Genomic DNA, 12,869 nt, shown 5'->3' with positions numbered 1-12,869 from the left:
TGGAATTCTCTGAGTTGTCTCCTAATCCTTAGAGTGTGTAAACTAATTTCTGTGGGCAGAGTGACTTGTTGGTTTTGAAGGTCCGGGCACAGAGCAAGGTCCCCAAGTGAACCACTACCCCTACTCCTCACCCTCCCCACCCCTGATCCCCGCAGCTGCTGCTCCGTGTCCCCAGAGCAAAGTCCATCTCAAAGGAGTCCGGTTCAGTGGTTCATGAACTACAACTCCCGGCAGGCACCTCTCCGGGCCGCCTCTCCCAGCCTAGTGCGCAGGCTTTGGCAGACGTGGCACCGGGAACTCGGAGGCGGGGAGCGGCTGCGAAGTGGCGATTGCTGTTGGCCGCCGTGGAGCTGGCGGGCGTGCGCGGGAGCCGGGCGCAGACGGCAGGAGGCGGCGGGGATGGCGCGGGCGTGGGGGCTGCTACTGGCGATCGGGGTGAGGCTGCGGGTCGGCGACATGTGCGCTTAGCGTGGCCGTGGGCGCGCGCTGTCCGGGGCGTTTGGGGGCGTGCGCACCGGGGGGCAGCGGGGTCCTGGTCCTCTGCGCCCCGCCCGGGTCGGGCTGGGTGATCCCTTGCTCGGGGTTCTCGGTCCTGCACAACTTTGCGGGGGCGCAGGTCCGGGACACCCTCAGCCAAGGCAGGATCCCCCGGGCGGCGCCTGCACCTGTGTGAGTGCGGGGTGGAGGATGCCTTCCACCTGTGCAGCAGGAAACCTTGCTCGTGGGTTGGACCCCGGGAGAAAGGGCACGTAGCGGGCTGGGGTGGGGTCGCCACCTCCAGGAGTTCTGCTCCCACACCCATGTGACGCCGGCTCCAGCTCCGGCCACTTTCGAGCAGTCTGACGCCGCGGATCTTTAAACGTGTCTGTGTTTCTTCCACGAGCTGGGGACAGTAAAGATACCCGCTAACGAGGTTGTCAGATGGGTCTGCTGAGGAGTCGGAGGAACAAGCTCCGTAGACTGCAAAATGATACCGGAGTGATACAGGAGTGGAGGAGAGGGTGAAAGGGGGTGCAGACTGTGGGGATGGGAGACTTTCCAGGGCATCCCCCGGAGGAGTGGGGATGGGTGTGCCTCTGGGGTGAGGGGTTGCTGTGACTGTGTGATGGGATGTTGTGGCCTTCTTCCACATCTCTCCCATAACTTCTGTCTCCCTTCTGTTGGGTCCAACCTTGTCACTCCCACTCCCACCAGTTCCAGAAGACTTCCTGCTCCTGTCACTCCACTGTTTTCCCTTTGGGTGTGGCAAAGATGCTGAGCAGATTGGGGGTGGGGAAGAGGGGTGAGTGGCCTTAAACACTTTCTCTTCCCAGGGTCCTGTCCTTTTGGGGGTCACCAGTAAGGAGTAGCCTCGAGTTTTCTCTTGTGTGGAAGTAGGTAGCGAAGGAAGCTCCCTGTGCCCTGCTCTGTGTCCTCCCTCCAGGAGGGACCCTGTAAGGGTGGTGCTGCCGGTGGTGTTGCTTGATGTTTGCCATCAGTTTCCTGGAGCCAGTAGGTCTGATTCCCATCAGGATGTCAGTCCTTGAACTCTGAGGGGGGAGGGTTCTGCTTTCTTCCCTTTTCCCTCCCTCCAGTAAAACCAAGGGCTTAGGAGTCTGAACTTTTACTCTGTAAACATTTATCAACCACAGTGTTTGCCACCGACCTGAGTTTTGGGTGGAGAGCAAACTACACTTTGTGCCCGCTGTCAGATGTTGCCTGTGGCTGAACAGCAGTCAATCCAGGAGCAAATAAAGATAGAAGGACGAGAGCAGTTAAGAGCTAATGCTCTTACTGCTGCTGGTTGCCTGTCACAGGAGAGCCATACATTATCTTTGAGGGAGAGTCCCTGCGGCCTTCCCAAGGTGGGCGGGGAGCAGAGTTCAGGAATAATGTGTTGTAGATACTTCCTAGGTAGAGGCCTGCAGGTACCTCCCCACAGGCAATGTGGAAGAGCACTGGAGTTTTCTCAAAGCACTGGCATCTGGGAGTCCTAAACAAAGCATTTTATGTCTTTTCCCCTAAGCAAGTGTGAGGTAGAGCGATGAGAGCCTGCAATCAGCAGGCAGCGATAAGGGACTCCTGGTTGGGCTACTGATTGGGCCCGGTAAGTTTAAAAGCTATGTGGATCTGATAAGGGACTCCCAGGTCTCTAGGAGCTCTTTGGGTTCTTTGTTCACTCTGTAGTGACTGAAGGCCCCTGGGTGTGGCCCAAGGGATATGAAAAAGTACTTACTGGATCTGATGACACAGGCTTGGAATCCCAACTACTTAGGAGGTGGAGGCAGGAGGATTAAAAGTCCTGTTTGGACTGCAGAGTAAGTTTAAGGGCAGCCTGGGCAGACCTTGTCTCACATGGGGAGGAGGGGGTATAACTCAATGACAGAATGCCTGCCTAGCATGTGCTAGATTCAGTTCTTAATACCGTATAAAAAAAAATTCAGTAGCCCCGGTATCTGTGGCCTCACTGTCCAGTATTAGGCTATCTGTGGCGAGTAAGAAGGACCATGGGTCTGAAGACACAGATCAGAGGGTAGAGTGCTTGCTTTGCAAAAGCGAAGCCCTGGGTTTGATCTCAGCATCGCGTAAATGGGGGTGTGGTGTAAAGTCAGGCAGCTGGACCAGAAAGTCAAGGTCATTCTCAGAATTTCAGGCCAGCCACCACGTCCTAAAAAAGGTGAGCATTGTATAAGAAGGTATTTTGAGAGGCCACATTCACTTTTTATCACAGTATAAGAATAACTGCTGTATTTCATTAGTTATTTTAAATCTCTGCCTAATTTATAACTTAAAGGTACGGGTGTATGAGGAAAAGTCTATATGTTCTGCACAGTCTGCAGTTTCCAGCAAACCACTGGAGGTTTTGGAGCCACCCCTTTCAAATAATGGAAGCCATGACGGGAAGGGTTCACAGAGATTTGTGTTCAGGGCTGTGCATGGACCACATCTTTTTATAAACGCAAAATACGGAAGTAAATTAATTACTCAATAATTGTGGCATAGTGCAAAACCTTCTGGCCACTTTCAGACTTTGGAAAGTAGTGTTTCTTTGTTAGTTTGGCATCTGTAACAAATACACCATAGACTGGGTCTTTATAATGACAAATCTGTCACTGTTTCAGATGCCGGATGACTGATGCCAGGACTCAGACAGGTTCTAGGGCGGATTCTCTTCCAGGCTGCTGACCGCTGATTTCTTGTATCCTGTGTGACAGGGAGGAGGATCCAAGAGCTCTCTGGGTCCCCTTTAAAAGCACTGATCCTATTCATGCATAAAATCTTTCAGCCCTGATAACCTTCCCAAGGCTCCAACTCTTCATACCTGACACAGTGTGGGGGGTGTTAGGATTTTGACATTTGACTTTTAAGCTACACCAAACATTCAGTCCATTGCGGTAGTTGTAAAGAATACGCTTACTACAAGTAGTGCTTGTTGTTCAGATATGCTAAGATGTGGATGAAGACCATCTAAAGAGGAAAAAGGCTCATGTGTAAAAACCAAGATACAGAACTAGACTTCAGAGTGGATGAAGTTACAGATGAAAAAACTACCAGAACATTGAAAGACTGGTTGTTCTAGAAGGTGATATGGTGGGTGACTTTTGTTTACATCTTTGATTGTAATTTTTTTATGTTTTCTAATATATATATATATATACATACATACATACATACATATATGTGTGTATGTGTTTATGATCAGAAAAGTTTTTAAAAATTCAAAGGTTTTCTTAGCAGTCCTTTTTAGTCTTCTAGAACAGTTCCTGGCGGCACCTGGACTACAGAGGGCAGGACCCCTCAACCTGTCAGCCTGCTTTCCTGCTGTCCAGCTGGTGCTTCCTGCCCAGCCCAGCCTTCCCTGAGGGCCACACGCTTTGTTATGAAGTGTCTGGGCAGTCACAGGATGAGAACTGTCCTGTCAGGGCTTAGTAGCTGCCTCCAAGTCTGATGGTCCTCAAATGTCAGGCCAAGTTCTCTGCTGGGCTGTGGTGGAATTTTCAATAGTGTACAAACAAATTCCAAAAATAACGGCAGTGAAAGGATTTTTTTTTTTAAATTTCCAGTTAAAAACTTGCCTATGAGCTAAGTGGTGGGTAGTGCATGCCTTTGATTCAAGTGTTCTGGAGGCAGAGGCAGGTGGATCTCTGAGTGAGTTCTGGGACAGCCAGGGCTACACAGAAAAACTCTGTCTCGAAAAACCAAAGTAAGTAAGTAAGTAAATAAATCTTGCCTGAGGCTTTGGCAGTAACTTAGTGGCAGAGTAGTTCTTAGAATGTGGGAGGCCCAGGGTTCACGCCCCAGCAACACACACACACCCACACACCCACACACACCCACACACCCACACACACCCACACGTACTTCTTTCATGTCTGTTATTTATTTATTTATTTATGAGACAAGATTTTTCTGTAGCTTTGAAGCCTGCCCTGGAACTAGCTCTTATAGACTAGGCTGGCCTCGAACTCATAGCGATCCACCTGCCTCTGTTCCTGAGTGCTGGGAATTAAAGGCATGCACCACCACTACCCTGCTCACATCACATTTTAGATGTGATGTTTTGTGTCTTTGAAACTGAACCCAGTGGTAGTATATTGATTTTTCACATCAAAAAGCCCTATCTTGATAAAAATTTATATAAAAATAGACAATGTATCTATTTACAAATATTTTTTTTAAAAAGTCCATGAGCTTGAGACATTTGCTCTTTATTTTGTAGTGCTGGGAATTGAACCCTGAGCCCCATGCGTGCTAACAAAGCACTCTACCCATGAACTACACCCCCACCCCCCAGCCTTCAGCAGAGCCAAGAGAAGACCCAGGTCTGCTGAATTGTGAATTGCGTTCCTCCCAGTCTCCAGCTTGCTTGCGGTGCCCTTGCCCCTGCGGTGACTGGAGAGCTCAGAGCCCAGGAGACAGGGGGTGCAGGTTCAGAAGGCATATGTGCCCCATGACCTCTCCTGCAGAGCTTTTGAGGTACACTCAGGCGGGTTGTCTTTTTCCCTGACACTGTTGTATATTTAATAGGCCTTTGTGGGCTGGCCTGGGAACCTAATTGCCATTGATAATGCTCCTTGGAGCTTAGAGTGCACTGTTCCTACAGAAATAAACACATTACCGAGGAAGTCTTAAAACAGATGTGTGGGGTACTTAGGTGGAGCTATGGTTGAGTTCCACATGGATGCCAAGTGCTGACAGCTGGGGACTCAGCCAGGGGCACATAGTAGGCACCGAGTGACCAGAAAAGGCCCCAGGAAAGGGTTGTTCTCACAGGGAGGGTGGCTTCCAGGCTCTGTAGCTGTTGGGATCCTTGCCTGACTGATGTGTGGTGGGCGCACATCCCAGGCCCTGGCATATGGGTGACGGAGGAGCATTTGGTGGAAGGAGAAAATGCTGCAGACAGGGAAAGAAGCCTCCCAAGAGTGAGATGTGAGCAAGACAGGAGAGGGGTCCAGTTGGTGGGAAGCGGAACCAAGAGTCTGGTGGTGGGGAGTAAGAAAAGTGGAAATGTCTGCCAAGCCCGGGACTGGATTTTGTAGGCCGCAGAACGACAGACGAAAGTGGTCCCTTTAACAACACCATAGACAGTGGATGGAGGGGAAAGGCTGAGTTGTTTGCTTTGCCCAGAACACTTCCTTCTTGCTTTCCTCCTTGTTATCTTTTCAAGTCAAGTGTGATGTGTTGGAAAGAAAGCGACTTTCAGCCAGCTGATGCTCTGTAACTGCATGGCCTTGGGCCCCCTCTTTACTTGTCTGTAAAATGGTAATAGTATCCATCTTGCTGGGTGGAAGCAATGTAAGAAGCCTGCTGCACAGTGCTCAGCATCAGCAGGAGCCTAGGCATCTCTGAAAGCTGTTGAATACGAGGTGTAGGACATTGGTAGAGAGTAGGTCATATACATTGGGGGGCCAGACTGGCAGGTGTGAGCAGGGGACCATGCGACATGGGTGGCAGGTGGTGGGGCCTGTGCTGCTGGGGTTCTCCCTCGGGGCTTCTTGGTACTGACCCTCGCCTTCTCCCTCTTTTGTTTTACACCTGGGGATTGGTTGATGCCTACAAAGAGGCTGAGGGGTTAAATCTTCTTTCTGAAAGTCGATCCTCTCTTGGGGCCGAGACACACTGACCAGACCACATTAATCCCTAGAGGGTTTCACCCCAGCTTTGTGGTTTTGTTCTGCAGGGCTGTTCTGTGTGGTTAATTTCGAAACTAAGTACCCAGGTTAGAAACAGCTGCAACGAGAGCGTAAGTTCTTTTAGGCTGTGTAAACTGCCCAGACCTCTTGCTGCTCTATTTTGGGCCCCTCACTGCCTCCCTTGCTGTTCCTCTGTGGTGGCCTGGTCTGTCCCTTCTGCTGGTCCTGTCTTACAGCATGCTCCTACTAAGTCTCTGACTATTCTAGTGAGTGGAGTTGTGACAGATCTTACATGTTTGTAGAGGTACCTAGGGTTGACCGGCTTGATCCAAGTGTCCTTTCTTCAGGGTGGCGTTAGGTCCTGTGCTGATGTGGTGAGCTAAGCTGGTTCAATACTGTGACCCCAGAGAGGGATGAGTCTATGAACTAAGGTGGGGGACAGCACTGTGTCATAAGAACGGAGGATGCCTGGATCGGCCAGTGAAGGCACAGTGGCTGCCCTGAATGTCTAAGCAGCTGAGCTGGCCTTGTTTTCTGGAGTGGCAGTGCCGCTTGTCCTGTAGCTTACTGATGGCTGCATCCCGGGAGGAGCAACTGGCTAGGTACCAGCTGGCTTCCTCCTCTCCAAGTAGCTCGGTTTGCATCCCCTTTGGCCACCCTCCGCCACATGCCAGCCTTCCAGCACTTTTTGCTAGCCATTAGCTGTGCAGTTGTGCACTGGGGGGCTAATGACACTCAGATGGTGTGAGGTTAGAATAGCCTTTTTATATCTTTTTTATTCTCAGAGTCACACTGAGGCCCCAGTTGTATGTGCAGTTTTCAGCTCATTACAGCTTTCTGGAACAGGGATGGAGCTACCTCTCCTCCAAAGAGTGCCGCCATTCCGCTAGCCCGTCAGCATCCTGTTTGTCAGCAGATCCTTTAGTCCTTGTTGGCAGTGCTCACAAGGTCCAGGTTGAGAGCAGTGAGCTAGGGTTCAACCGTACAAGGTGACTCAGAATCCTTACCCAGAGGGAACGAACCTCCATTGTTAGACCAAATAGGCAAGGGTCCCCAGGGGTGTCCTTTTATCAAAGGGTCCCATCTTGCCACTTCCTGGGCAGAATATTGTATGTGCCCATTGAGGAAATGGACCAGCGCCTGCATCCTAAGGGTGTGACAGGAGTTTAGCCATTCAACAGTCACTTCTCTTTTAGAATGGTTATTTCCTTGAAAACTTTTATGAGCTGGGTCCTGTGCTCAGACATTTGAACTGTACTGATGAATCAGACCAGTGCCACCCTTCCTCCAGTGGCCAAGTCAAATATTAGTGATGGCATTTAGATAGGAGGTGCTGGAAGAGGAAGCAAGAGAACGCTTACGATCCCTCCCTCGATGCAGGGCACTGAGGAAAGACTTCCCCGAGACTCCAGGTGCCCTGTTTGTTATCCAGAGTGCATGGGACTAGAAGGGAAAGCAGAAATGCCATACATGCTAAGTAAGATGGCCATAACTTGTTGGTCATAGATTTTCTGGGTTGCTGAGTCATGGAAGATCTGGATGGCAGGTTTGAGAATTTCCATTGTTTAGAGCGGTGGTCCTAGCATAAACAGCACATGAGGCTATCTGCTCCAGGAGCAAGAAAAGGTGATTTTTGTTGGTGGAGTTGGTGACTATAGTCACTACTGTCATGTGCCACCTCCATACGTAAGTTGAAGAAAGCATTAGTGCGTTTACAAGTACGCCGATGTTAAAAAATAAGGCTGGACCTCTTTTCCACCCAGATTCACAGACTCTCGGGCACTGTATCTAATAACGTGTGGGAGGCAGGAGGTGCAAACACTGCTCCAGGATACCAGGCACTCGAGATGTGATGTAGCCCCTGTATATATAGAGGTAGAAAGCATAAACAAAACCCTGGGTTCCACCTTCTTCGCCATGAACAGGCTCCGATGCATAGGTACAGATACATAAAAAGATTATCCAACGTTTGGAAGTAAAAAAGGGTTTGTGAACTTTAATTTTTTTCTCTTTTAGACTTTTTTTATTCTCATTGTATTTTGTGTGGGTGCTTTGCCTGCATATATCTGAGTACCATGTGCAAAGCCAGAAGAAAGCATTGGCTCCCCTGGACCGGGAATGACAGACAGGTGTGAGCTATCACGTGGCTGCTGGGAACTGAACCTTGGTCCTCTGAAAGGGCAGCCAGTGCTCTCAGCCTCCAGTCTGTGAACTTTCTATTGTGTAAGAAGTCCCTCTGAAAGCCATCTGCGGGAGAGAGCTCTGTTTATTCTTCAGGCCCATGTTCTAGCTTGGGAGAAGCTGCAAACGATCTATTTGTGAATGGGAAGAGAAACCCAATTGTTCCTGGTGTCTAATTTGGTCCTAAGTATATTACTTTCTAATAACCTCTCTCTCTTTTTTTTTTTTTGGTTTTTCGAGACAGGGTTTCTCTGTGGTTTTGGAGCCTGTCCTGGAACTAGCTCTTGTAGACCAGGCTGGTCTCGAACTCACAGAGATCTAATAACCTCTTTTAAAAAAATATGAGTTTTTGAGCTTCCCTCCTTATGTTCTCTTTTGATCTGGCTTTGTTATTTTAGTGGATCTTTTATTGTAAAACTTTGTAATATGCTCAATATGGGTTTGTATGGGAATTAGGTTTTCTAACAATTGTCTGGTCTTTGAACCCACAGTGACAGCTGTTGCTGAGTGTGTAGATGTGACTCACATCTCAGTTGTCAACTTGACACATCTGGGAAGAGGGAACCTCAGTCGAAGAATTGCCTTCATCAGGCTGGCCTGTGGGATGTTGGGGTGCGGGGGCCGTCTTCTTGGTTGCTAATCAATTGAGGAAGGCCCTGCTCACCGTGGGCAGCACCGTCCCTAGGCAGATGGGTCTGGGCTGTATAAAAAAGGAGCTGAATGTGAATTTGGGAGCCAGTCAGTAAGCAGCATTCTTCTGGTTTCTACATTTTAAGCTCCTGCCCTGCTTGAGTTCCTGCCCAGACTTCTCTCCATGAGGAACTGTGAACTGAAAGTGTAAGATGAAGCCTAAACCCTTTCCTCCCCACGTTGTGTTTGGTCAGAGTGTTTTTATCACAGGACCAGAAGGCACACCAGAACAGCAGGAAATGAGTGTGTCGCCTGGAACGGAGTAGCCTAGGCTGGGGACATTAGCAGTGTTCTTCTACGGAGAGAGATCTCCTGAAGAAAGCATGCGGTGGACAAAGGAGGGGGACTGAGTGAGCCCAGAGAGGCCTCGGTGGTGTATATACAGAGAGGGAGAGGATGGCGGGAGAGTTAGAGGGGAGGCCGGAGGACCACAGAGGCCCAAGCGGCTGTGAGAACCTGATACCCAATAGGGTTTGTTGGGTACGGGACATTGTTGAGCCATCTCAGTGGCAGGGACCACATTTCAGAGGGATGAGGACTGGACAGGGAAGCGATGGAAAGTTCTGACTGAATGGGGAGGGGAGTGACATGGGGGAGAGTGGTTTTGAAAGATGCATCAATGGCAGCCTCTCCAGTCAGGCTATGGCTCTGTGGCTAAAATCCACTTTAAGAGAAGGTGCTGATTTCCCCAGCAAAGGTTTGATCAATAAACTTGAACTAGTGTGTGTGTGTGTGTGTGTGTGTATGTATGCATACATATACATATATATTTTTTCTTTCATATATATATGAATCTGTGCATAAAAAAAACAGATTTCTGGGCTGTCAAGACCCATAAAACAACCCTCTTTAAGAGTAAGGCCCAGAAGTTTGGGTTTACAGGAAGCTAACTGTTGTGTACTACTGTGTGTAGCAGGTGCCTTTAATCCTAGCTCTCCAGAAGGCCCGTGCAAGAGGCAGGCAGGCCTTTGAGTGTGTTTGAGGTCAGCCTGGTCTACATAGGGAGTTCCAGGCCAGCCAGGGCTGTGCGGTGAGACCTTGTCTCAAAAAGGGGGGACAAGTGGGAGAGCGATCCAAAATGCTTGAGTCAGTTTCTTGTGGCTATGACAAAATCCCTGAGGTTATTCTCTTAAGAGGAAGAACAGCTTATTTCCCCTCAGGGTTTCTTGGGTTTGAGTCCTCCATCTCTGGCCCCCATTGCTTGCAGCAGTACCATCTGTTACAAGGACAGCCTGTGGAAAAGGCCTGAATACCTTGTGGCAAATGTGGAGCAGAGACAGGAAAGAGCCCGAGTCCTGGTATTCTCTGACTTTGCAATAATATACCGCAGTTGGGAAGTAAGCTTTGTATACTTGGACCTTTGGGGAACATTCCAAATCCAAACTATAGCAGGGAGTGTTAATTTGTGTGGCAGAGAGTCGCTTGGCAGGCAAGGTTACTGCTCTCTGCTGACTGGTGCGGCCTGACATTCTGCCACTGTCTTGAGTTGTATTGCCAGTGTCCTGCCGTGCAACTTGGCCCGAGCCCATGAAGTTTTCAGTATTCTGTGAAGGACTTCTAGGGAATTGCAGGCATGCAGGTTAGCGGAAGAAGATGGATCAGGCTGTCATGGCTCCTTTAGGTCCGTCACACTCAGTGGCTAGAAGGGAAAGTGAACTTGCTGGCCTTCTGGTTCTTTTTCTTAGAGCTATAGGGAATGGGAGAGAGCGCCAGAGGAGTCTGTGGTGGTGTTCCCATGGCCAGGTGTAGAGAACATAGGAGCTTTGTACACACCCTGGGCAGACCCTGCACGCGCCCTCTCAGGCCTGGCATGAGGTGAGTCTTTTAACTGCTTTGAGGCTCAGTTTTCATGCCCAGGGAAGTGGCTTACAGCCAGAACACGTGCTCGCCTTTTGGGGGGCATGGTGGAGGTACTGAGGGTTGAACCCAGGGCCTCTCACAGGTTGGACGTAGAGTGCTCTGTCACCCAACACAGACCGCAGATACGTTCCTCCAAATGCTTAGTCTCGCCACCTCTCAGACGCTCTGATCTTCCTGTTTCATGTCATTTGAAAAAGATGCAGGAGTCGCCTGCTCGATTGATTTCATGACTGCTGCTGAGTGGAGACCAGAAGGCTGGAAAGGTGGCTTTAGACTTGGTGTCAGAGGACTGAATGTGTGGTAATGCTATGAAAGCCTGGCTGTGTGCTGTGGGTTGGGGGCACCTGAGTTGGCTTTTATTCTTATTAATTAGCGAAGCTTTGAGGCATGATTGGGTTTCCAGAGTGGGAATTCACCTCCTCCTCCCCTGCTTCTCCTCTCCCTGTCCCCCCTCCCAATTCAGTGTATTCTACCAGTTCATCCTCCTTAGCAGGCCTGGCACACTGGGCTGGCAGTCACCCAAAGCCCTCTTGGCCCTAGAAGAGGTTTTCCGAACCATTAAAAGCCTCAGGGACGTACGTCTTGGTTAAATGCACCGCAGTTGCAATTTCAGGCTAAGCAAACCTGTTTTTCTAGGCTCCTGGATCAATTGTCCTGCCCCTGACTTGTCCCTTGTTGACAGACACACTTGTGCTGTGCAGAATACAGGGAGAAACTGTGCTGTGCTGTCCTTAGTATAAGGAGTGATTTCTCCAGGGAGGCAAAACACAGGCTGAGAATCCTTAGCAGAAATGATGGGATCAGGAGTGTTTTAGATTTCAGGGTTTTTTTTTTTTTTTTTTTACAATATTTTCATATACATAATGAGATCTTGGTGATGAATTCCATGTCTGAAGATCATTTCCCTTTCAAATGATTCCTATATGTGTCGCCTGAAGGTAATTTTATGGCGTATTTTTTTTTATAGCATACCTACATTTGCACTGGGGCACATCAGGTGTCCTTGGGTGTGGGATTGTCCACTTATCGCGTTGATACTCGGAAAGTTTTGTGTTTGGATGCAGGCACAGTGGCACAGATCTATAACCCCAGCGCTTGGGAGGCTGATCAAAGGGGATCAATACAAGCCTGTGCTGCGTAGACCTTGTTTCAGATTGTCAGCGTCCAGATGGTCAACCTGTCTGAGAACGTAGCTAGCTCTGTGTGCACAGGACAAGGAGTGGCTGACGCCTTTGTTCCACCCCGTGCGCTAGGGTCCTTCTAACTGGTGTCTGAACCAGAGATCACTTACTTGCTGTGTAACCCGAGCAAACCTTAGTGCTGAGTACCCCCTAAAGGCCCACATGGAGGTCAGAAGAGACCTTGGTCTCCCTGGAACTGGAGTTGAAGATGGTTATGAGCCCCACTATGTAAGTGCTGGGATTCGAACCTGGGTCTTCTGCAAGAGAAGCAAGGGCTCTTAACTCCTAAGCTCTTATCCCACCCCAGTCTCTGCTTCCCCCCATACTCTCCCCTTACCCCTCAGCTAGAGGCTGGTGCTTGTTTGTGCTTGTGTTGTTGCCCCCTCCCCCATTCGGGGGCTCTTGACACTTTTGTTGTATTTTTAAACCCTGCTGGATAAACAATGACATCAGAAATTGGTGGTGTGATCCCCAGACTTACTCTATGGTCCCATCTTCCTTCCTGGTTTAGGAGCAGTGCTCTGCCATGCGGTTGGAGATAGATGCTTACGATTTGTCCTTTGAAGGAGCATAAGTTATTTATATTTAAAAATTCAGGTTATTTTGTATAGCTGCCTCATCAAACCCATGTTGTAAGACTTTGCTAGGTATTGCCGGGCGATGGTGGTGCATGCTTTTAATCCCAGCACTCAGGAAGCAGAGGCAGGTGGATCTCTGTGACTTCAAGGCCGGCTTGGTCTACAGAGCAAGTTCCAGGACAGGCACCAAAGCCATACAGACAAACCCTGTCTCAAAAAACCAAAATAAAGAAAAAGAAAGAAAGAAAGAAAGAAAGAAAGAAAGA

The 12,869-nt window shown here is 49.3% G+C and overlaps 1 protein-coding gene across 1 annotated transcript in view; it reads left to right on the top strand.

The window, feature by feature from the left end:
* The first annotated feature begins 306 nt into the window (after nucleotides 1–306).
* The window catches only part of Pdia5 (protein disulfide isomerase family A member 5), an 89,707-nt gene continuing 77,144 nt past the window's right edge, over nucleotides 307–12,869 (top strand). The window contains exon 1 of the mRNA XM_005344890.2: nucleotides 307–435. Coding sequence (XP_005344947.1) covers nucleotides 400–435 — 36 coding nt within the window. The 5' untranslated portion in view covers nucleotides 307–399. The remainder of the gene's footprint in view (nucleotides 436–12,869) is intronic.

Source organism: Microtus ochrogaster, chromosome 2 (assembly GCF_000317375.1).
Source record: "Microtus ochrogaster isolate Prairie Vole_2 chromosome 2, MicOch1.0, whole genome shotgun sequence".
NCBI classification, from domain to species: Eukaryota; Metazoa; Chordata; class Mammalia; order Rodentia; family Cricetidae; genus Microtus; species Microtus ochrogaster.
This window is presented reverse-complemented; position numbering and strand designations above follow the sequence as displayed.